Source organism: Rhineura floridana, chromosome 3, assembly GCF_030035675.1.
Source record: "Rhineura floridana isolate rRhiFlo1 chromosome 3, rRhiFlo1.hap2, whole genome shotgun sequence".
Lineage (NCBI taxonomy): Eukaryota > Metazoa > Chordata > Lepidosauria > Squamata > Rhineuridae > Rhineura > Rhineura floridana.
In genome coordinates, this window is record NC_084482.1 from 177670376 (window position 1) to 177696605 (window position 26230).

A 26230-nucleotide genomic window follows, 5' to 3' on the forward strand; every position below is an offset into this window, starting at 1 on the left:
TATCAGGTGGATCCACAGTTGGTGACTGAATCGTACTCAAAGAGCAGTTATCAATATTTCCTTCTCAAACTGTGGGGAGGAAACAAGTAGGGTACCACAGGGCTCAATCCTGGGCTCGTTGCTCTTCAACACTTTTATTAACATACTTTATTAGCAAGGGAAGTTTAGCCACATATGCATTTACTCTACGCTCCAGACGTAAATCCAGCTGCGTTCTATACGGATTACTCCCACCCATCCCCCCAGCAACTGGACAGAAACCTTTTTCAGTCCAATACTAGGCATGCTTACTCAGAAGTAAGCCCCACCACAGCTTAGTTCCCTAAGCATATTAGTAGCAAGGCAGCCTGAATCGAAGTACAGGTACGCGTGTGGTATTGCGCGCGTGTTTACAAGAGAAGGGAGTTTCACTTTAACCAAGCGCTAGTAGGGAGGGAGTCGCTTTAACAAAGGACACCTTGAGAAGTCACTGTGTTGGTTAAGAACCAGGGGGTACAGCTGCTTGAATCTGAGAAAGGTAACTTGCGTGTTGCTCCTTATGCTTTGGGACATTTTCTCCTCCTTTTCTTCTCCCAAAGGTACAATACCCGGTTCCACAGCAGGAAACTCTTCTCTAAAGCAGGCGGCGTCGGCGTCGGGAGCAACCCCTCCTCCTTTTGCTGGGTGGCTGGTGTTGAAGCTTTCCTTCACTTCCTCGTGGTTAGAGCTAGCACCGCCCCGTGGGCTGTCTCTGGTCAGGCGGCCGCGCCTCCGCGCTGCACACGTGCGGCCTGACCTAAGATGGCGTCTCCCATGGCAAGTCAGGCTGGAACAGCGGTGCGGGATTTGGCTTTGCTCAGAGCTTCCCTGCTTAGGAGGCGCAGCCCGGTGAGTGCGCCCGGGCACCTCCCGGCGTCTTGGGCATTTTCGGCCCAGGTGCCAGTGTGTCCTGGGGAAGGATTTGAGCGGTGTTATGCGTTTCCTTTCTTGCCAGTCTTAGGCAGAGCGTTTCTCACTATCCCGGTCTCCTTTGGGGGCTGTTCTTGGTGAGATATCCCATTGACCCTTCTGTCATTTCCACTGTCCCTCGGCCGTTTCTACTTGAGAGTCGTTTAAATCTCTTATTAAGCTGTTGCTTACATTCTTGGGAGTCGCACCTTCAACGGACCCGTTCTTCTTACCCGATGTTTCTCTGTGATAACGAAAAGGCACTCTGTTCATGCTAAAAAAACATATAAAGTTCTCACCGCAAGTTTTTTTTTCTCCGATACATGAATTCCAGTGCAATCCTAGGCATGTTTATAGTTGGAAGCAAGTCCCATTGATTTTAATGGTAATCCCTCCCTTGTAAGTGTTGTATGCCTAGCCCTTAATTATATTTTTTAAAATCAGCTCTAGACTTTGGAGAAGCCTTGGCACTATGCCCTTCCTAAGCCTCCTCCTTGCTTCCATAAGGGAGGCTATTCCTCTCCATCCTACCCACCCTGTGAGTGCAACCTCCTTCCCCTTCCTCATCCAAACAAACTCACCTGAGCGCTGGAAGTGGTTTAAGACAGGGGTTCCCAAACTGTGGTCTGTGAGCTTCATTCAGGTGCTGTGTGCCATGCCCACATTAAATATTCATATTGCTTTTAATTTTTTTTTAATTCTTCTTGTATTTCTTGTATTTATTTTATTGTATTACAGTTTGAATTCTGTGGAATGCAAATTGTAATGCAATGTCAGAAGCAAGATCAACAATAAAATACAATTAAGAATAACACAGCATCTAGCACAGTGTATTAGAATTACTGTAACAGGCAGAAAAATCATTAAGTGGTCTATGAAGATTTCTAAATGGTCCATGGCAAAAAAAAGTTTGGGAACCTCTGGTTTAAGGAACAGTTGCTGACACCTCTACGCTCTTGGAACTAGGGACTGGGCCTGCTCTGCCATCCAGAGGAATAGGGCAAGTAAACGTGGGCAGTGGCCGTGTGGCCTGTAACTCCCATCCCTGCTCCTGTCATCCTGTGGAGAAAGCTTCAAGGAGCCAGCTTGTCATCATCTCAGTCTCCCGGGCCAGCAGGTTGGTTGGGATTAGTTAAGATGTTGTGTCTAATTCTTTCCACTGCACAGCCCGAAAGGAAGAGAGCGAACAATTAGATGGAGGAGAAACTGCTTACTTGAGTAGGATTTAATCCCCCCCCCCCCCGTGTAAGCAAAGGTGGCTGCTTCTTTCAATTCAAAATTCCTTGTTTTGGGTAGGAGGTGGAGAGGGGCAAGTGTTGTTGTGTGGTAAGCCAGATTCAAAAGGGGATGGCCTCCCTGTCCCTTTAATAGGTGTGTAGACAGAAGAGGGAACCACCCTAGCACTTTCACAGTCAGTGGCACAGCACAGAGGAGGAGGCCCTCGGGCCTCGTCCTCAGTGGTGGCGGTTGCTGGTCCTTTGTGACAGCTGAACTGGGGTAGGCGCTGGTAAGTCATCCTGAGGAAGGCCATAATTCATTGAGAACAGGTTCCAAGTTCAATCCCCAGCAACTCCAAATAGGGCTGGGAGAGGCCTTGTCTGAAATCCTGAAGAGTTGCTGCCAGTCAGTGTAGACAACACTGAGCTAGATGGGCAGATGTCTGACTTGATCTAAGGCAGTTTCCTATGTTCCTTTGAGCTGACAAGGCTGGTTTTTGTGGGCCCTACTATCACCTTTTCCTTTCTTATCTTCTTCCCCCATTGCAGCTCCCTTACACAACTCTTGCCCTCGTCCATAAGTTTTTTTATTTTATTTTCTGTCTTACCTTCTCCTCCCCACATCACAGCTCTCTTCATCCTCTCCAATTTCCTTTACAGCCCCCCCCCCGCAAAGGATCTCGTGTTTATCCTGTTACACAAACACACACTTCCTCTCAGGGCTTTTTTGTGATAGTACTCACCAGTACGGAATACGGGTACCTCATTTCTTACCAAAAAAGCACTGCTTCCTCTACTTTAGGATTCCCTTTTGTACACCTAATTTTTTTTTTTGGTGGGGGGAGTTATTGCTGTTTTATTGTTAATTTTTTATAGCTTCTGGTTTTTTAATTTTTACGTGCAAGAGATTAAGTAGTCTAGAGATGGTGTGTAGTAGGTTATAAATCAAAATTATGATTAATAAAGCTTCCCTTCTGTGTTGCCATCCTCAGTTGTAGATCTGATGGCAGAATGGATCATGAAGGAGTTGGTGTTCCTCTCAGGTATCCATTCCAACATCCTGTTGGAAGGGCTTCCTGGAGGAGGCCTTTGCAGCAACTTTTCCATGCTCCTTTTCAGGGCCGGTTCTAAAGGGCGGCCAGGTTGGGCACTGGCCCGAGGGCCCCAGAGCTACAGGAGCCCCTGAGGGGCCTCCACTCCCCTTCCGCGATCTGCCCCCCCACGCCCCCCACTTACCTGTCAGCCAGCTTTTTAGCATTGCCCTTAATGAAGATGGTGGCTGCAGCTTCCCTAAGGTACTGAAGCCACTGCCGCCATCTTAGTTGATGGCAGAGATGTGCGCGCATAGCACGCACATGTACCATCAACAAAGATGGCGGCGGAGGCTTCATTCCCCTTAGGGAAACTGCGGCCGCCATCTTAATTAACGGCAATGGTAAAGACTAGACAGGTAGGGGGTCCATGGCCCCCCCCTGCGTGCGCGTGTATGCACACACGTGCACACCAACCCACCCACCCACCGGGGGGGGCAGGGCAAGCTGATGCCCAAGTTCTAGATCAGTCAGTTTATTTGTATGCTACATTTCCACCAAATAGTGCCTGAAGTGGCTCACAACATACCAAATGAACAATAATGAATATGAAATGGAAATGGACTGCCTTCAAGTCAATCCCGACTTATGACTACCCCATGAGTAGGGTTTTCATGGTAAGCGGTATTCAGAGGGAGTTTACCATTGCCTTCCTCTGCGACTAGTCCTCCCCAGCTAGCTAGGGCCTGGTCAGCTTGCCACAGCCGCACAAGCCAGCCGCATCCTTGTCCACAACTGCCAGCTGGGGGGGCAACTGGACTCTATAACAATTAACAACAAGAAAAGAACAATTAGAAATACTGGGAGGAAGGGTGGGATATAAATTTAATAATAATAATAATAATAATAATAATGGGTAGTATTTAACTCTTCTTATCCTCCAAAGGATTTCCACTTGCGAAGCAGGACTTCTCCCCCTCCCCTGCATGCCCTCTCCAGATCTTCTCTAGGGGGTTGGAGGAACCCCTAGATCAGATTAGGAGGCACATGGGGTGGGAGAAGGTGGCAGAACGTTTTGTTATGTGAGCAGAAATCCTTGCGCTGATGGAACAGTTTACTTCATGGTATGTTGAATACAACCCATTGTCAATAAACACAGGAAATAAATCCATACAGTATTATATACAACAATACAAATAGCTAACCTAATTTAACAGTGTTAAAGCTAAATGGGAGAGAGGATTATATCCAGCACAGAAATAAAAATGGTAATATAGAGAACTGAGGTGGGTAGAGTTACTATTCCCAAAGCACATTCCTTAAAAGCTCACTACAGTTAACTTGTACAGTATGTGTCGGATAATGGCCACGTCTCTCACTCGCGGCTGATGAGGCTATATAAACCCTGTAAAAGAGATGCTGCTCTGGTTTTTTGAGGGCTCCCCCTCAGCTTGATGTTGTTACAGAGGCCTTTGTGGCAAGCTCCCCTTTCCCCTTGCCAGGGATGCATGAAGGTGATGGAGAAGTGATTCTCTGGGGCTTCTCGTACCATGAGGGGGTCACTGCTTGGCACTCTCCAGGCATCTCCCGAACCAGGAAATGTCTGATCACCGCAGAGGCTCAGGTGATATTCCAGGGCCTCTGGTGCAATCTCACATTTTCTATGTTGGGGGGGGAGCTGAGTCCCTTACGCTGCAGGAAGCTCAAAGAATCATGAAAGAGTTTTTACTCTGTTCTCTGCAGTGTTCCTCCCAGCAGGAAACAGACATTCACCCAGGCCCCTGTGATTGTTGCAGGGGCTTCTGGGGCGATTTCCCTTTTCTTGATTGAAGCTCTTTGGTGGAGCCTGTGGAGCATGCGCTGTGGTTATTTGGTTCTTCTGCTGCCAGGCACTTCTCCTGTTGAAAAATGGCAAACTGGCCCAATTACTCATAACAGTAATTGACCCTCTGCCAGACTGTGGGTTATTGGCAGGTGCCTGACTCCAAGCAACTGTTAATGCCAGCCCTGGAGCTGTGACCTTGGCAGGTGCCCACTAACGTGCACTTCTGTGTTTTGTACAACAGAATAAACACAGCTGTGGAATTTGTACCCTCTTTATGCATTTATCATTTATTACTTGTGATATTCTAAGGGTGTGCCTTGACATGGAAGATAAATTCTGGGGCTCAGGCCTGCTGTGCTCTGGCTTTGTGTCTTGGTTAACATATCACAGCAGAGTAGCAGATTTTATTTATTTGTTTCATTTATAGACCGCCCATAGCGAGTGGCTCTCTGGGCGGTGTACAAAAAGGTTAAAATACAAAATATCAACAATAAAATCAGACAACAAACAATAAACACAAGCAGCAACTAAAGAAAAAAATAAAAAATAAAAAATTTAAATTATAACATAAACGCTTAAAATGCCTGGGAGCATAGCCAGGTCTTAACCTGGCGCCGAAAAGATAGAAGCGTAGGCGCCAGGCGTTCTTCTTCGGGGAGGCTGTTCCACAGTTCGGGGGCCACTACAGAAAAGGCCCTAGATCGAGTAACTGTCCTCCGGGCTTCTCGATGGGTTGGTACCCGGAGGAGGGCCTTAGATGCTGAGCGAAGTGACCGGGTAGGTTCATAGCGGGAGAGGCGTTCCACAAGATATTGCGGTCCCACGCCGTGTAAGGCTTTATAGGTCAAAACCAGCACCTTGAATCTAGCTCGGAAACAAATAGGTAGCCAGTGCAAACGGGCCAGAACAGGTGTTATATGTGCTGACCGGCTGGTCCTCGTCAGCAGTCTGGCTGCTGCGTTTTGCACTAGCTGAAGCTTCCGAACTGTCTTCAAGGGCAGCCCTACGTAGAGCGCATTACAGTAATCCAGCCTAGAAGTTACCAGAGCATGAACAACTGAGGCAAGGTCATCCCTGTCCAGATAGGGGCGTAGCTGGGCTACCAACCGAAGGTGGTAGAACGCATTCCTTGCCACCGAGGCCACTTGCGCCTCAAGAGACAAGGAAGGATCGAAAAGAACTCCCAGACTACGAACCTGTTCCTTCAAGGGGAGTGTGACCCCATCTAGAACAGGGTGAACATCCACCATCTGGTCAGGGGAGGCACTCACCAACAGTGTCTCAGTCTTGTCTGGATTGAGTCTCAGTTTATTAGCTCTCATCCAGTCCATTATCGCGGTCAGGCAATGATTCAGCACATCCACAGACTCACCTGTAGAAGATGAAAAGGAGAAATAGAGCTGCGTGTCATCAGCGTACTGGTGGCAACGCACTTCAAAACTCCTGATGGCGGCACCCAGAGACTGCATGTAGATGTTAAAAAGCATGGGGGACAAAATCGACCCCTGAGGGACTCCACAATGGAGAGTCCAAGGTGTCGAGCAATGTTCCCCAAGTACTACCTTCTGGCGACGATCCGCCAAGTAAGAGCGGAGCCACTGCCAAGCAGTGCCTCCAACTCCCAACTCCGCGAGTCTCCCCAGAAGGATACCATGGTCGATGGTATCAAACGCCGCTGAGAGATCAAGGAGAATCAACAGAGTCACACTCCCTCTGTCCCTCTCCCGACAGAGGTCATCGTACAGGGCGACAAAGGCTGTTTCAGTGCCAAAACCAGGCCTAAAACCGGATTGAAACGGATCCAGATAATCGGTCTCATCCAAGAGCACCTGGAGCTGATTGGCAACCACCCGCTCCAGAACCTTGCCCAAAAAGGGGATATTTGCCACCGGTCTATAATTGTTCAAGTTATCTGGGTCTAAGGAAGGTTTCTTCAAAAGAGGTCTCACTACTGCCTCCTTGAGGCTACTAGGGACTACTCCCTCACTCAAGGAGGCATTTATCACTTCCTTGGCCCAGCCGGTGGTACCAGTCCTGCTAGCCTTGACCAGCCAAGATGGACAAGGATCTAGAGCAGACGTGGTCGCCCGCACCATTCCAAGCACCTTGTCCACTTCCTCAAGCTGCACCAACTGAAACTCATCCAATAATGAAAGACAAGTCCGTATTCTGGACACTTCAATGGATTCATCTGTCGTAACATCAGAGTCTAGGTCCCTGCGGATGCATGCGATTTTATTTTGGAAGTGCCCTGCAATGTCGTTACAGCGAGCTTCAGATGTTTCAATGGTATCTTGAGGACCAGAATGTAAGAGTCCTCGTACAACCCTAAAAAGCTCTGCTGGGCGGCAGAGAGATGTCTTGATAGAGGCAGCGAAGTAGGACTTCTTCGCCGCCCTTACCGCTTTTATGTACGACTTAGTAGAGGCACTTACCAAAGCATAATTGCATCCGTCTGGAGTTCGTCTCCATCTGCACTCCAGCCTCCTTCTCTCTTGCTTCATCACTCTCAGCTCCGGGGTATACCATGGAGCTGTATGAGCTCTGCATCGAAGAGGGCGCGGGGGAGCGATCGTGTCGATAGCCCGGGCCATCTCTGTATTCCACAGTTCGACCAAGGCCTCGACAGGAGCGCCAGTACTATCAGCTGGAAAAACTCCCAGAATCCTCTGAAAACCCATAGGATCCCTAAGCCTCCGGGAGCGGACCAACCCTTGCAGAGGGAAAGAGTCGTCGTAAGTCTAAAACTCAGCAGGCGGTGATCTGTCCATGACAATGGAGTAGATGAAAAATACCCCACCTCCAGATCACCATCTCCATGACCAGTGGCGAAGATCAAATCAAGAGTGTGACCCGACACATGCGTTGGGCCAGTAACAAATTGAGACAGCCCCATGGTTGTCATGGAGGCCATGAAGTCCTGAGCCGCTCCAGATAAGACAGTCTCGGCATGAACGTTGATATCCCCCAACACCACAAGTTTGGGGGACCTCAACAACACCTCCGAGACTATCTCTGTCAGCTCAGCTAGGGAAGCTGTTGGGCAGCAAGGTGGGCGGTACACCAACAAGATTCCCAGTCTGTCTCCTTGGCCCATTACAAGGTGGAGGCACTCTAGACCAGTCGTCATCTGGACAGGATGCCTGGTGAGAGAGAAAATACTCCTATAGACCACAGCGACCCCGCCTCCCCGGCCCTCAGATCTGCCATAGTGCTGCACCGTATACCCAGGTGGGCAAAGCTGAGAGAGGGCAACTCCTCCCTGCTCACCCACCCAGGTCTCGGTTATACACGCCAGGTCGGCACCCTCATCCACAATTAAATCATGGACAAGGGAGGTTTTATTATATACCGACCTGGCATTCAAAAGCAGCACCTGGAGATCTAAGGGCTGGCTGATAGAACAACCAGGAGTTCTGTGGTCTTGAGGAGAACCGGAACAAGGCACAGACACAACTTGTCTGGGGCGAGTTCCCCTTACCTGGCATGTTCTCCTCCTAACGCCATACCTCCCATTACCCATCACTACGCTAATTGGGGCCCCCGGAAGCCCCCCCGTTAAATACAAAGCATGCTCTCCCAGGCACATTTTAAAAATATTTAAATACAAACAAACACATTCACACAACAACGCATAAAAATACACATAAACATATACAAACACGTCCACACAATCTCATTCATACACACAACAGACAAAACAAACAGACAATTAAAATGCACCCAAACAGCAACAATAGCAGCCGACGTTAAAATTCTTCTCCGCATCAAGCTTCATCCATAAGTAATGTCATCAAATAAAGTTGTAAAATATCTGCCCGCGACCCAGTAAACAGCAAGTAAGCAAGCCAGAGGACAAGACACGCCCCAAGCAGCGAACTTGAATGGAGTGGTGGCAAGCAGGCAGAAAGCCACGATGAAACAGCGACAGAGCAGCAGGCAGAAGCAGCGGAACCCAGCAGCATCGATCCAGCGACAGAGCAGCAGGCAGAAGCAGCGGAACCTAGCAGCATCGATCCAAGACTCACAGACGTGTCGCAGCCGGCGACCGACGACAAAGCCGAACACCGACCAACGCAGTCCAGAAGACCCAGAGAGCAGCGGCAGCAACAACAAAAGCCAAGGCAGCAGCAGTTGTAAATCCGAAACGGCCAGAGCCACGCCGGAGACCAAACAACGGGCCCAGAAACAAACGGCCCAAAAGCACTCGAGAAGCACCCGGAGGGCAGCGACTCCTCGAGAACCGCAGCAGCCAGGGCAGCAACGCCGCGGCAACAGCGGCCCCCGACACACTCCAGCCGTAGCACGCCAAAGATGGAACTCTGCAACGGGTCAGAGCAACCCAAGAGCCGTGGCTCCGCCCCGAACCAAAGGCCAAAACAGCAAAACTGGGTCCAGGCAAAGATGTAAAGTCCAGCCACAGTCCAAGATCGTACCAACGCCGGCATAAGCATAAGCAAAGACATCGATGATAAGGTAAGATGATAAATACCAGGCGGTAGAAAGGGAAGAAATTAGGAGCTGAGGTGCAGAGCTCCCAATCAAACATCCTCTCTCGTCGCCGTCTTTGAGCTTTACAATAACCCTGTAGGATGGGTTAGTGCTGTTATACCCATATTGCAGCTAGTGCTATGTTTTTATTGATTTTTTAAATTTCTTAAGTGCCCTTCACCATAATGCCCCAGGATGGGTTACAACATTGTAAAATATGATGTTAAAATTGGTTGAAACATACTGCGATCAAGAGAATAGGCTGCATCTGAAAATATATATCTCTCAGATTCTAAAGTAAAGAGGCTAGAGCAAAGAGGTGCTTCTTCAGGATATGAGAGCTTGCCAAAGGCCACCTAGTGAGTTGATGAAAGCATACTTCCATGGTGGAAAGGTACTAGAGTGCCTCCCCCCCAAAGGGTATGCTTGAAACATCCTCTAGTCCAGCCTTTCCCAACCTTTGGATCCCCAGATGTTGCTGGACTACAATTGCCATCATTCCTGACCATCGGCCATGCTGGCTGGGCTGATGGGAGTTGTAGTTCAGCAACATCTGGGGACCCAAAGGTTGGGAAACGCTGCTCTAGCCACTAGTCTAGTGTATGGCACAATGGCCAAGCTGCTAACTGCACTATAAAATCTATATCTATGTGCCTGTCCAAAGTGTACATAATGGCCCCCAGTTCCCTTGCCTGCTATTTCCTATGTCTTTACTCCATATTTTCACTTGTGCTCCTCCACTGGAGTTCTTAATCACATGACTCCCCTTCTGTACTAGGTATTGTGGTTCTGTCGGAGTTAAAAAATCTGATATTTAACGGTTTGTGTTCTATGCATAACTGATGGCATATGGTAAAATAAACATTTAGCAGGATGAAAGGATGCTAAAAACTCTCAACCACCTGGAGCTGCACAAATGCAGTTAATTGGTCTTGACTGACTTGCAGTTCTAAGAGTTTTCCTAGCCTAGGTACACATTAAATCCTAAAAACATATGTGTTCTTGTTTTCTGCCAAAATGTAATGTTGAGAACCATCACGGTTGGATCTGCATGTATAGGTGAGTTGGGGCATCAAGGCTCTCCTTTGCTAATGAGAATGTTAGTCTATTAATCCAGAGTTGTGCTTGCAAGCAGCTGGTATCAAATGATTACAGAGAGTGTTATAGTGTATATTGTAGAATCTTGGAATTATACAAAATGTGTCCTCAGTGGCATTCTAGAACAGATAGCCTTTTGATCTCTGGTGATAATTTCCTATTTAAAGATATCAGTATTGTTCGATATCAGATTCTTTTATTGTAAAGACCTTAAGTGTTTTTTAAAAAAGGAAAGAGATTATTGCCCAGAAGTTCCCTGTCCTGCTGTACAGTTTTGATGTCTGGTTTAAGTCATTGAATCTTAGTTCTTGTTAATTTAGTCTAACAAAGTTCAGTCCTCTAAAGTTTATTACATATCCAGCTGCAGTGATCTCCCAACATCTAGTTGTGCACAATGTGGAATAATCATCATTTTGGAATGTGCATGTTAATTTTCCTGATTGTCTTTTAAGTTCAAACACAGATGCCCTCTTTGGGCATTCACTGTAAACATGTAGGACAAACAGAAATGTGTGGAGGCAAACCCCAATCTCTTGATGATGGTAGTTCCAGTCCTGTGTTGGATACCTTACATTCAAGTAAAGTAGCCCTTTCAGATGAATGTTGATAAGCCATCCTGGGCTCCTGCTGCGAGGAAGGGCGGAATATAAATCAAATAATAAATAAATAAATATTGGCTGGATGTGTGCCCAGTGTGTGCAGCATCAATCAAGGAAGAGGGACCAATCTGCACATTCCTTTATACATTTGCACTGAATGCCTGAAGAGAGCATGCCCAAAGGTTCATTCTTATATTTTCCAAATTATTTATTCATTGCTTTATATGACTTTACACAGAGGCAAGGAATCTTCTTTGTGTTGGGGATAACATGTCGGCTGCATGCTAGCAGTGGATGGGGTTCGAGCCAAAATTGGGTGGGACATCATTTTCTCTCTCTGCCACCTCTGTCTGTCTGTCTGTCATGTCCCTTCTCTTTGCTATTTGCATGAAATTAGATGGGTTGTAGATTACCAGTCCCGAAATTAGTATATCACACCTTGAGTATCCCATTTGGAAGATAAATTAGAGATCCTTACTAGACTAATAGAAACTCTTCATTCCCAAGAAGTGTGACGTGCCCCTGGTGGCATGATTTTTATCATGTTGCTGCTAGATTCATTCTTGTTTCCCCATCTGTAAAGTTAGAACTGTTACAGTTGAAGCCCCTGAATCTTTACCTCAAAACAAGTCTTGCTTTCTTCAATGGGACTTACTTCTAAACAAATACACATAGCATTGCAACCTTAATGAAAAGGTTTTGTGGATGAGAAGCAAACATTGCCAAGGTTTTTGAATGTTAAAAAAGTATTATAAAAATGATTAACTTTTGGAGCTGTCAACTGGTTGAAATTTCCCTGGAAACCCCAGTTGACCCTTGAAGGGTGGAAAGTAATTTTTTAGAAATGGAAGCAATAAATAAGTGTTGTGTTCCATTTTCTTTTTATCGGATCAGCCAGTTGCTTTTCAACATATTTGCATATTACCTGAACCTCAGCATAGTTGTGTTTTTGAAATATTGAGAGAAGTATAAGGTACATTACAACTTAATGAACTAAATCTACCATTCATATTTAGAAGAAAAGGCCATTTAAAATATTTTCTCTTCTATCCTCTAATGGTGGTTGAACTGTGCCCCCCCAGTTCAAATCATAATTGGGTCGCCAGTTATGAATGTTCTCTGAAAATGAGAAAGATTGTTCTAAACTGGTTAGCTTTTTTTCTTTTTGTAGTGAGGGGGTAAGGGAAGGAATAATGTTTTCTGTATAACACTCCTTTTCTTTCCACATAGGTTTGTTATGCACCATGGCTGGCACTATGACTGGCCTTTAAATTGATTTGCTTTGTTTGGTTTTGTAATTTTTCTTTTAAGTTGGCTAGTTGATCATGAGGTTGGGTTTTCCTCTGCCTTTCACTAATGGCCGGATTTCATTTTACCTCGACAGTGTTTTCCTTTCATGAAGGCCATATATACATAATGAATGTATGGCAAGTATAAACCATGGCCCAATGTGTTGTGAACTGGAATGAGAGTTTGAAACTGAAATAAATACCCTTGGGCCCCATCTGCACTATACATTTAAGCTGTATAACACATCTTGTAACACATCTTTAACACTCATGAATTCTTTCCTGAAAGAATTCTGGGAAGTGTAGTTTGTTATGGGTGCTGAGAGTTGTTCAGAGACCCATATTCCCCTCACAGAGCTACAATCACCAGAATTCTCTGGGAAGAGGGGCTGACTGTTAAATCACTCTGGCCACTGGAACTCTGTCAGAGGAATAGGAGTCTCCTGTAAACCCTCTTTGTAAGCCCTCCTGCATCTGCCACACATGATTTACCCTTGAGATGTACATTTCGGGGAGTGCAGTAGCTCAATGGTAGAGGTAGAGCATCTGCTTTGCATGCTGAAAGTCCCAGGTTCAATCCCCAGCATCTCCAGGTAGGGCTGGGAGAGATCTTTGTCTGAAACCCTCGAGAGCCACTGCCATGAGCTGGATGGACCAGTGGTCTGACTCAACATAAGGCAGCTTCCTATGTTCCTAAGGAGCCATGGTATTCTATAAATTACGTTTCCATTTATAGAAGTTAAAGTCAATTTCTGCAGTGAGTGAACATGCACCAAGTGCTGGTGCCCCTGGTTTGTAGAATGAAGTCTTCAAAGGAGTAAAATAGATGTGCAAGTTCATAGAAGTCTTGATTTGAATTGTGAAAACATCCACTTTCAGTGGCAAGCGAACTTTCCCTGCATTTGTGAATTGTCAGCTGGATAAATGTGTATTGTAAGCCAGATATTATTATACTTCAGTGGCATCTCTATCAATTATAGTAACTAGGGTTGCAATGTTTTGTTCAAGAAAACAGGTGTCCACAATCAGCTTGCAGATTTTTAAAAAATGTGTTAGTAATTTTTAATACAAGTGTATTGCAGATAAGTGCTGTCATAAGAAGCATTCCCTCCTATGCTTGAGACAATGGGTAATGCCTCTTTTGAATTGGTGCTTCTTTAACATAGGCTACTTTTGTTTTAAAAAAAGCTTTTAATGCAAATTTATGCATGCTTATTCAAATAATCAGTAGATCAGTCAGCTATTGCTCATACAATTAATTTAATTATATTTTTCAGCCATGTTATAGCCCTAATAGTAACACACCTGAACTAATACATATTTTTAACAAGTATGCCCTTAACTTATACCGTCACTGTTTAAAATTTGCCTTTACTGATTTAAAAGTGGTCTCCCACTAATTAAGCAATGAATGTATCAACTGAGTAAGCTACTAATTAATAGCCTGCAGTCCTATTAATATCTGCTTACTGAAATGTCATTTGGATTAGTTTGGAATAAGTGTTGCTGAAATCTTCTATAAACATAGGGTTTTTTAAATAAAAAAACTATTTCAGAATTTTAGTTATAAAAGGACCTTTGGGCAAGGCCCTTACCTGTTTTCTCTACTAATTAACAAGAACAACATTAATGTTCGTATCTAATCAACTATAATACTAATATTGTTTTAAAATGAAATTAAAACTAGTCTTTAATGGGTTTTAGGGTAGCATTTATTTGTGATTATTATTTCAGCTGCAAGTTTACTCTCTCTGGTCAATTCCTCTTTTTCCTTGCAATTCAATCTTAAACTACGTTAGTGCAGAGAGAGCTTTATTTCAATTAAAATGCCCATTATCATCATCATCATCATCATCATCTTTATTTATACTCCGCCCTTTTTCCAAACTGGAACTCAAGGCGGCTTCCAGATAAAAATAAGTACATATCAGTAAGAACCTATAAAAATATAAAACATATAAACATATAAAATCAGCATTAAAACAGGATTAAACTATTAACTGTTTTAATGGAGCACAGATTATCTGTGGGTAATATATCAGTAAATTCATTCAATAATATGATGAGAATCAATATGTTATGGCCTTGCAAGATATAGATATGGCTATGGCTATGGCTAGTTCCTTTATTATAGGTTGCATAAGATATTAACCTGGCTACAAAAGAGCGCCACGTTAACCCAGAACTGCTGTGAGTGAATGGTGGTGGTTGTTAGATTTGGGAGTGAAACAGGTAATGGTGATTCAGACAGCATGTTGGATTAGATAGCGGGTGCCAAAGGACTGGAGAAGCTAAAGGAATGGAGCTAGACATGCAGGGAAACGTGTATATGGAAAGGACCCAGAAAGAGGCTGTACAAAATTAAGCTGTTGGTCAGATAAGCAGTGGATGTTTGTGTACATAGTCATGAGGTTGCGGTGTGTAAAAACAAAACACCATACTAACAAAACAGAACAAAAAAGGAGCTGGGGGAGAAGGTGTGCTTTCTGTATAGTGTCTTTAAGTTGGGACATACAACTCCTGCCAATGGTAGGAAGACTGAATCCCTTGTTTACAGTGCCTTGCAAAAGTAATCAGACCCTTGACCAATGATCTCATATTACTGAATTACAAATGGTACATTGTAATTTCGTTCTGTATGATATTTTATTTTGAAACACTGAAACAATCAATTATTGTAAAGTGACATTGGTTTTATGTTGGGAAATGTTTGTAAGAAACCTAAAAAATGGAAACATGTTGCTTGCATAAGTATTTAACCCCTGTGCTGTGGAAGCTCCCAGTTTACACAGATGAAAGAAATTGCCCTATCGAGGACACAAAAATTCTTTACCATTGGCCTCCACCTGTGAACCATTAAAGATGCTGTCACACTGTCAGGATAAAAACCCAACCGTTGAAGGACCATTGGTCAGGCTGTGGATCTGAAGGAAAATGAAGACCAAAAAGCATTCTACAGAAGTGAGAGATCATGTAATACAAATGCATAGATTAGGAAAAGGGTACAGAATAATATCCAAGTGTTTGGATTTCCCAGGGAGCGCAGTTGGATTCAATAATCAGGAAGTGGAAGCTGCATTACACCACCCAGGCACTGCCAAGAAAAGGCCATCCCTCAAAACTCAGCACACAAACAAAAAGGAGACTTGTGAGAGAAGCCACAGAGGGGCCAAGAATCACTTTGAAGGAGCTACAGAGTCAGTGGCTGGGAATGGAGTAATGGTGCACCAGTCAACCATATCAAGAGCTCTGCATAACACTGGCCTTTATGGGAGGATGGCAAGAAAGAAGCCGTTACTCAAAAAATATCATCTGAAAGCACGTCTGGAGTTTGCCAGAAAACATGAGAATGCCCCAGCTGCAATGGGGAAAATGTTTCTTGGTCAGATGAGACCAAGACAGAGCTTTTTGGCCAACACCCAAAGTGCTATGTGTGGCACAAAGCTAACACTGCCAATGCCTCAAGACACACCACCCTAAAGTGAAGTATGGTGGTGGCAGCATCATGCTGTGGGGATGCTTCTCATCAGCAGGGGCTGGGCATCTGGTTGAAACTGAAGGAAGAATGGATGGAGCAAAATACAGGGAAATACTTCAAGAGAACCTGCTTCAGTCTACTAAAAAACAAGCTTAGGAGGAAATTCGCTTTTCAGGAGGACAATAATCCCAAGCACAATGCCAAAGCAACAGTGGAGTGTCTCCAGAACAAAAAGGTGAATGTCCTAAAGTAGCCCAGTCAAAGTCCTGATCTCAATCCCATTGAGAATCTATGGTGCTCTTTGAAAATTGTGGTCCACAAGTGACGTCCAACCAACCTGAACGACCTAGAGCAAATCTGCCAAGAAGAATTGGCCAAAATCCCTCTGACACTGTGTGCAAAGCTGATCCATACCTACCGCAAAAGACTTAAAGCTGTTATTGCAGTGAAAGGTGGCTCTACCAAATATTAATGCGTGGGGGTTGAATACTTATACAAACATGTTTCAGTTTTTTATGCTTCTTACAAACATTTCCCAACCTAAAACCTATGTCACCTTACAATAATTGATTTTAAGTTTCAGTGTTTCAAAATAAAACATCATACAGAATGAAACTGCAGTGTACCATTTGTAATTCAGTAATATGAGAGCATTAGTCATGGGTCTGATTACTTTTGCAAGGCACTGTATCTGGAAAGATTATGGAATCCCAAACCCTCTTGCTTTCTGTAATCTACAGATTCCCTCTGCAAGAAGGCAAGGCAATTGAAAATTTGTCTGCCAGCCCATTAAGTGAAATTGCCAACTTTGGTCTCCTGTGTAACACCAGTGGGTCCTAACATGCCAGAGTCACCCAGACTTAGCCAATGAGAAGCTGATACTGATCCGGATCCTACATGCTTAGCTGTAGGATGATTTCAGCTTCCTTCCAAGTGTGTATTCCAAGATTATAGCAGGAATAATTTAAATCTCATTTTTGGACAAAAGATATTTTTTCCAACAAACCTGGCTTACTGTTTCTTAAGCATAAAGCTATATTCTAATCTGAAGGGGGATGTCATGGTTGCTGCTAATATGGCAAGCCTAACACAGTTGCATCATAATGTGTGTTTACATGGAATTAAATCCAGACCGGTTCATTAAAGTTTACTCCTAAATGTACATAGGACTGCAGTCTTGTTTGAAAATTAAGTTCTTCTGCTTAGGATCCAGGGAGTCAGTAGAAATTCTGAGTGTTTATACTTAATACTTATTTTACTGTGTTGCCATTTAAGGCTTCTATTGTAAATACACTTGCTAGAGACAGTTCACCCCATTGAAGAAATGGAGCTTCTGAATAAACATGCTTAGGAGTCTTCTTACAGTAAATATGTTTATAGAGTGCTTTAAACGTGGTTTAAAGTTGTAGTTGACTTGAAGGCACATAACAACAACATCAAAACATGGTTAGGATTACACAGTGACCCAGTAAAGCTGAAATGCTTATCCAAGGATGTTTACACAATTAAAACTGTACTAATAACACGAGAGCCAGTGTGGTGTAGTGGTTAAGGTGCTGGACTACTACCTGGGAGACCAGGGTTTGAATCCCCACTCAGCCATGAAGCTCACTGGGTGACTTTGAGCCAGTCACTGCCTCTCAATCTCGGAGGAAGGCAATTGTAAACCCCCTCTGAATACCGCTTACCATGAAAACCCTATTCGTAGGGTCGGCACAAGTTGGGATTAACTTGAAGGTAGTTCATTTCCATTTTTCAATAACACACATTATATATATTCTGTGTGTCTCCTTAACATTGTGTGGAATTGCTGAAACAGGCTTGGATCCTATTTGTTAATTTTCCAGGGAAAGCCTTGAATTAATTGGAGCTCCATATTCCTGATCAAAAACATGAACCAGACTGTACACACAAGTGTGTTTTAAGGCTTAGAATATAAATATGACATCTATGCATGTATGGTGAAACCAGTTAAGTCATCTTGAAACTAATAGCAGTATACGATGCTATGTAGTTGCAGAAAGCAAGCAGTTAAGTCCCAGGATTTATTTCTCTGCCAAGACTGCAAAATGTGCTTTCTCCGCTTTAAATGCTATGATGTGGTTTATTTTATGGAACCAAGCATAGTTCAGCTATTCTGACAAGGTTTTAATTTTGCAAAGAGATGTTCTGCTTGGTAAAACTGTATCTAAATTTTAAAAAGTTGCTGGGTAGGGAGAGGTTGAAGGAAGTAAGAGGTAATGTTTCAAAATATATTTTCTTTGTTCCCCCAATGCTCCAAAGACTTTTCATAAGGGTCTGTGAAATATTAAATGTGTTGATAAAAATGTTCAATTAATTCAGTGTCTAATTACTATGTTCAAGTGAAAAGACTCTCTCAAAGGCAACATTCTTCACTTAACTGTATCACACTATATGAAACTGTCTGGGTTGTTAATCTTAATTTTACTTGTCCCTTCTATATAGTTTCTTGCAAATTAAAATACGCTGGATTTTGTGCCATATCTAGAATAACAGATATGGGACTTGAGATGTCCAGAAAGAGTTTTTAATATGCACACATTGTGGCAGGATACCATCCCCCCCCGAGGCCTACATCTGAAATTTGTGTCTGAGAAGGCTACATTTAAATTGTGCATGAGGTTTGGTTTGGTTCATTTGTTGGGGGTACTGGCATTGCTGTGTGCCTAAGTGCTGGGTCAGCCCAGGCCTTTCTGTCATCTTTAGATGGAAAAACTGGTGGCTAACTTCTGTATGCCCAGTGCATTTTCATTCACAAAATAAAAGGCCAGTGCAAAAATGCAGAAAGCGGCAACCAAAATGATAATGGGATTTGGACTACCTTTCCTAAGGTATGGGGGCTTCTTAGTTTTGGTAAAAAAACCTCAGGGGGGAGGGCATCCTAGAAGCCCATAACGATAGTCCTGGATGATTTCAGTGTCCATGCTGAGGCTGCATTTAGTGTTCCGGCTCTGGACTTCATGGCCTCCATGATGACCATGTGTCTGTCTCAAGTTGTCAGTGGCCTGACGCATAGGGCAGGGCACACCTTCAACTTGGTTTTTGCTCCAGATGGAGGAAGGGGTGGCCTGGAGATGGGGGGGGTGGATGTCACCCCATTGGCATGGTCAGACCACTTCCTGGTGAAGTTAAGACTTATGGCTTCGATCCTCTCCTGAGGAGTGATGGACAGATAAAGACTGTCAGTTCCCGGAGACTAATGGAATCCATAGGATTCCTGAATGCCCTGGGGGAGTTCCCAGTAGATAGAGCAGTTGATCCTGTTGAAGCCCTTGTCACGCTGTTGAACAGCAAGGCACGTTGGGCTCTTGACATGGTTGCCCCCAAGCGCCCTCTCTGGCTCCTGAGCACCCTCTCCTGTGTAGAGCTCATACGGCTCCATGGTATACCCCAGAGCTGAGAGCTATGAGACAATATAGGAGACAGCTTGAGTGCAGATGGAGACGAACTCCTAGTGGATGCAATTATACACTGGTAAGTGCCTATGGTAAGCTGTATTTAGGGGCAGTGAGGGCAGCAAAAAACCAATAAACCACACACAGAATGATCAATTTGCCGCCCAGCGAAGCTCTTCAGAATTGTCTGGGGGCTATTGCATGCCGGCCCCAAGGACGTGGTAGAACCATCTGAGGCCCGCTGTAATGAATTTGCTAGGCACTTCCAGGATAAAATCTTTAGCATCCGCCAGGACAGACTCCAGTGTTATAGCAGGTGAATCAAGCGAGGTATCCAGAGCACAACCTTGTCCTGATTTCTTGGATGAGTTTCAGTTGGTACAGCTTGAGGACATTGACAGGGTGCTTGGACAGGTTTGTGCAACCATTTCTGTGCTGGATCCTTGCCCTTCTTGGCTAATAAAAGCTAACAGGGATGGAACAGCCAGCTGGGCCAGGTAAGTGATTAATGCCTCTCTGCGAGAGGGAGTGGTCCCTGGCCGCCTGAAAGAGGCGGTAGTGAGACCACTCCTGAAGAAACCCTCTCTGGGCCCAGAAAATTTTAATTACTATAGGCCAGTAGCAAATGTTCAATTCCTGGGCAAGGTCCTTGAACGAGTGGTGGCAGGCCAGCTCCAACTCCTAGACACTCTTGGATGAGACCGATTATCTGGATTCATTTCAGTCGGGTTTTAGGCCTGGTTTTGGCATGGAAACAGCCTTGGTCGCCCTGTATGATTTTCTGTTGGGAGAGAGACAGGGGGAATGTGACTCTGTTGATTCTTCTTGATCTCTAAGTGGCTTTCGATACCATTGACCATGGTATCCTTCTGGGAAGACTGGCTGAGTTGGGAGTGGGAGTGACTACATGGTGGTGGTTGCGCTCCTACTTGGCGGGTCTGCTCCAGAAGGTGGTGCTTGGGGAACATCGCTCAGCACCCTGGACTCTCCAGTGTGGGGTTCCGCAGTGGTCAGTTCTTCCCCTATGCTGTTCAACATCTACATGAAACCATTGGGTGCAGTCATCCGGAGTTTTGGAGTGTGTTGCCATCAGTATGCTGATGGCACACAGCTCTATTTCTCCTTTTCCTCTTCTTCAGGTGAGGCTGTCAGTGTGCTGAACCAGTGTCTGGCTGTGACAATGGACTAGATGAGGGCTAATAAACTGAGGCTCAATCCAGACAAGACTAAGATGCTGATAGTGGGTGGTTCTTCTGACCGGATGGTGGATGTCCAGCCTGTCCTGGATGGGGTTGCACTCCCCCTGAAGGAGCAGGTTTATAGCTTAGGGGTTCTCCTAGAACCATCTCTGTCACTTGAGGCTCAGGTAGCCTCGGTGGCACGGAGTGCCTTCTACCAACTTCAGTTGGTGTCCCAGCTGCGCCCCTATCTGGACAGGGATAACCTGGCTACAGCTGTCCATGCTCTGGTAACCTTCAAGTTAGATTACCGCAATGCGCTCTACATGGGGCTGTCTTTGGAGACAGTTCGGAAACTGCAGCTTGTGCAAAATGCAGCGGCCAGATTGGTAACAGGGAGCAGACAGTTCGAACTTATGAAACCGATTTTGGCCCACTTGCGTTGGCTGCCTTTATGTTTCCAAGCTCGATTCAAGTTGCTGGTTTTGACCTATAAAGCCTTACACGGCTTGGGACCACAATACCTGATGGAACACCTCTCCCGATGCGAAGCTACCCGTACACTCCGCTCAACATCAAAGGCCCTCCTCCAGGTGCCTACTTGGAGGGAAGCTGTGAGTCTGGCAACAAGGGAGAAGGCCTTCTCAGTGGTGGCCCCCAAATTATGGAATGATATTTTTGACAAGATGCGCCTGGCGCCAACACTGTTACCTTTTCGGCGCCAGGTCTAGACTTTCCTCTTCCAGGCATTTCAGCATGTGTTTTTAATTTTTTTTTTAAAAAATGTGTTTTTAAGTTTGTATATTTGTTTTTAATGTTTTTAATTGCTGTAAACTGGCCAGAGAGCTTCGGCTATGGGGCGGTATATAAATGTAATAAATAAGGAAATAAATAAATAAATTGTGGAGCCTGGTTTGCACCTTGGTACACCAGTGAGCTAACGGCAATGAAACATGCTTAACGATGGCTACAGCGCATGTGGTGAAAGACATGCTGTGAGGCTGATTGGGCATGAGTAAAATATCATCATGCCTATTGTGGGGCGATGAGTGTGGTGCAGAAGACCCACCTGTGCCACCATCTCATCCTCAAGTAGCCGTCCAGTGGAGCTTTTCCGTATTGTCGGGTCTGTTGACATCAACTCCAGGAAATGGAGTTTTAGACCCTTCGGAGGCCCACTGTGAATTGTTTGCGAGGCACTTTGAGAGTAAAGTTGCTCGCCTCCATAGCAATCTTGATGCCCCATCTGCATCTACTGTGGTCCCCAGTGAGGTGTGCAGTGCAATGTCTGCTGCAACTTCTTGGGAACGGTTTCATGATGTGGCCTGATGACGTGGACAAGGTGCTTGTGATGATGTGGACAGCAACATGTCCTCTTGACCTTTGTCCTTCTTGGCTTATTAAAACTTGCATAGGGATTTTGACCAAGTGGATCCAGGGTGTGGACAGTGCATCATTGCGGGAGGGAGTGGTTTCATCCCCCCTAAAAGAGGCGGTGACTCGACTGCTCCTGAAAAGCCCACCCTGGATCCATTGGTTTGTGACAACTACTGCCCGATTGCAAATACCCCTTTTTTAAGAGAAGGTGATTGAGAGGGTTGTGGTGCAGCAATTGCAAGTACTCTTGGATGAAACAGATTATCTTGACCCATTCCAATCTGGGTTCAGGCCTGGTTAGGAGACTGAATCGGCCTTGGTTGCCCCGATGGATGGCTTTTATTGGGAGAAGGACAGGGCAAGTGCGACCCTGTTATTCTTACTTGATCTCTTGGTGGCTTTTGATACCATTGACCATGGTATCCTTTTGCGCTAACTTGGTGGGATGGGTATTGGAGGCACTGTTTTATAGTGGTTCCGATCCTATCTCAAGGGTCATTTTCAGACAGTAGCATTGGGTGATTGTCTTTCGACCCCCTGGCAGTTGCACTGTGGGGTGCCACAGGGTACCATCAGGGTATCGCCAACATGTTACCCTGCTGCTGAAAGAATTGCACTGGCTACCTATTAGCTACTGCCCTTTTTTAAAAGATGTTTTCAACATTTTAAAAAATGTTTTCAAAGATGTTTTGTTTTAATATGTTTTTAAGCATGTTGTGTTTGATTATATTTTAAAGTCTTTTCGTGAGGTTTTAAAGTGTTTTAGTGCTTTTGTTTGCCACCCTGGGCTCCTACTGGGAGGATGGGTGGGATATAAATCTAATAAATTAATAAATTAATAAAATTATGCATCGTGTGGTGAAAACAGAATAAGGGTACTTTTTCTCCCTTGCTACTGTCCAGTGAAATTTATTGGCACTAGATTCATGACAAGCAAAAGTGAATATTTCTTTAAAGGTTGCATAAGTGGTGGAATTTGCAACCACCAGATATGGTTATGGCTGTTGGTTTAGGTACGTTAAAAAAGGGGAATCACAGAAATACAGGGAGGACAAGTATATTACTGTTTTTGTCTATCATCATTAAGTGGAGCCTACATGTTCATAGGCAGTGTATCACTAAATACCAGTTGCTGAGGGTACACAGTGTGGGAGAATGATTGTCGTCATTACTTGTGGGCTTCCTCGAATCATCTGGTTGGGCACTGTGAGAAGATTGACCTGGTGTCTGATCCAGCAGGCCTTTATGTAGCTCTTTTCCCAGAAGACCTCTTGAGTGATGTAAAATGTTGGCACTGCCAAACTAAAATTAACCGTTCATGCCCTTGCTATTGCAATAAGGGCTTGAAAAGCATCAGTGCAGATATTACTGTGTGTCTGGAGTTCGTTGTATACACTTCCAGTTCCTCAGTCTTTAGTAAACCATAGCAGCTTTTTCAAGTCCCCAATTCTGGGAATGTGGGTTGGACATCTTTTAAATATGGGAGATTGGCAGACCCCCTAAGTGTCCTGGGAAGACAGAATCTTTCTTGCTCTGCCTCACTGGAGGGAGGGGAAAAAAACTGGCAGAACTTCCCTGTAGCTTGTGTTGTGCTGATTATGTTCAAACACAAAGCGGAACCTCTCTTCACAATTCATTATCCCTGAGTCAAATCCTTCTCTCAGTAATCACGTTTGCTAAAGAATACTGGCCCCCTGTTATGTACAGATGATGCATATGCTGCATTTTGGTCCCATGGAGATCAGTTTCTTTGGCATTGAGCCTCCAAAGGCTTTCCTCTGGCAGCATATTGTGAGACAAGGGTTTGTTAATAACCCTTTTCCTTCCTTTCTGAATCTGATAACCGTTCTTACCAGCCTAATGTGATCAAGACTGAATGGATCATTATGCTAAATGATTGCTAGGAGGATCCAACAGATTGAAGCCTGTTGTAGCATAATTAGTTGGGAGTTTCCCAACACAGAGATTGTAAGAACACAGTGGCCACTATCTCTCATTATAACACAGGGGAACATTAGCTGTGTCAAGAAAATTTGGGATATTTGTCAGTGGACTCATGAGAAACAAAGTGGCAAAGTATCATTGGATTGATGGTGTGTGTGTTTTTTGTAGGCCTGCTTCTGTGAGAATGTTTGCAAAGGAAACATGGTTTCCTTTATGGTGCCATTGGTCTCATTGGCCGGGGCTGCTGGGAGTTGTAGTCTGTAATATCTGGAGGCATCCAACATCTGGAGGACACCATGTTGGGGAGGGCTGATGTACTACATAAAGAGCTTCAGCTCCCCTACACCTTTGAACAGTGACTGAATGGTTAACAATTGGAAGAGAGGAATTAGCGCGAGGAACCTGTGGCCATATGTTGTTGGACTCCAACTCGCATCATCGCCAGTAGAAAAGGATAATGGGAACTAGTCGAGCAACATTTGGAGGGCCACAGGCCGTCCCAGTATTGATAAAAGGCAGTTTAAAAGTATTTCATTTAGGAGAAAAAACTCAAGGGGGAGAGCCGACTCCCCAATAATCTAAGGAAAGGTGCCTGTTGGGGAAAAATATAGAAACCTGCCCTCGGGGGGGGGGATGGAATGGGGAATTGGGGAGGAGGTTTGATTGACTGGTGGAACAGTGAGCAGAAGCACTCCACACTGCAGCATTTTGTTGCAGGTCGTGCTTGTCTTGTCTGTATTCATGTTGGGTAAGCTCTTGTCATTGACTTACTGCTTTAAGAAGACTTCTGTGACAAAGTTTTGTGATTCCTGCTCTAGCTTACTCTTGCCAGCTGCGTTGGGTAGTAAGCTTTGCCTTTGGTCCTCTTGAGTTTTCCATCAGAGGTCTCTTGTGGCCAGCCACATTCTGTGAGCAATTGTGAAAATGGCCAGGAACTGAGAGGCGTGGAGTAGCATTAAAAGAAACACCCCTTTTATTTTATTTATTATTTGATTTGTATCCCACCTTTCTTCCCAGCAGGAGCCCAGGGCGGCAAACATATGTGCATACACATGCAGATATACATACACATTTTGCATACACATAGATATATAGTGAAGCTTAGAGGATCAATATGGGAATTTTGGCCACTCATATTATGTACTTTCATCATTGTTGCAGAGAGTTCCCCAAATTAAGGAGACCTTGGAACATATACCTGTAAACCATATGTGATTTACAGCCCCCTTTGCTCCAGTTTGTTCAGGCTGCAGTGCAAGTAAATGAATAACCATAATAGAATTTTTAGGGCTCTTTCTCATGGTAGCTTTCCCAGGGAGATACACGTTTTGTTCATTTGTATTGTATCTAGGTCAAAGATGATGCTCTATATCCTTTTTGTGCTCCTCTAGTGTGCATTGTTACTCTGAAACTTAGACATACCTATATCTTCAATGTGTTTACAAAGGATAAAAAAAGAAGAAAAGAAATGCTCTTTGCCAACAATGGTTTATATTATACAGCCCAAATTGAATATATTTTAGTTCTGTGTTAAGGACAATGGGTCATTTAAAAGAAGGCAGGTGGACATTTCCTATTAAATTTTCACAAACATAATCCCTTATAAAACTGCATTACCCAGTTCATGGGTGTTGTTCTTTTTTAAAAAAACTACCTCATCATGTATTTCCTTCTTTCAGAACTGGTGCTCTATCTTTTGCCCCAATGACAGTAAAACAGATAAATATTTACAACATTGTAGCTTTCTGTTTAATGCTGTTGGCAAGCTTGCAACTCAAGGTAGGGAAAACGGTGTAGTGCAAGTACCATCAATGTGAACCAGTACGTCCACATTAAGCTTTTGTAAGCCACCACCATGATTTGCACTACCATGATATGTCAGCAGTGTGTGTGGTTGTCTCACAGTGTTGTATCCACCCATTCCAGCCCATTAATTGTTTTAAAGGCATATGAGGCCTCCAGCTTGCTGATGGTAAGCAGGCTTGGGGTTGTTGACTGCCTGGGAATCACATGTACGTTATCTTGGATTCTGTGTTGGAAGAAAGGTGGGATGTTAATTGTAATAAATAATTAGCTCCCCCTTTGTTTTTGCTGCCACCGCCAAAATCAGTGAGGTTTTGTGGGGCAGAAAAATTTGCTTGAGAAACTAGATCAGGGTCCTGGACTGGAAATTAGCCACCTTGATATAGGTCACCCTGGTCTAAACCTTGCTGATTGGAAGTGCTGGTTTATATAACCTCTGCTGGGTTGTAAGCCTGTTTGTAGTCTTGTATGCTCTTGCAAGCAATTGCACAGAGACCACTCAGTGTCTGAACTTCTTACTGAAATTGTGGTTACTTAAAGTAGCATTGGTTTTTAGA

At 44.5% G+C, this 26230-nt stretch overlaps 1 protein-coding gene across 3 annotated transcripts in view; it reads left to right on the plus strand.

The window, feature by feature from the left end:
- Window positions 1-729: 729 nt before the first annotated feature.
- The window catches only part of SUCLG2 (succinate-CoA ligase GDP-forming subunit beta), a 349371-nt gene continuing 323870 nt past the window's right edge, over window positions 730-26230 (plus strand). The window contains exon 1 of one of the 3 annotated variants that reach the window (XM_061618679.1): window positions 730-867. In XM_061618679.1, the coding sequence (XP_061474663.1) occupies window positions 781-867 (87 nt within the window). In that variant the 5' untranslated portion in view covers window positions 730-780. The remainder of the gene's footprint in view (window positions 868-26230) is intronic. The other 2 variants (XM_061618681.1, XM_061618678.1) reach the window with 2 other exon arrangements.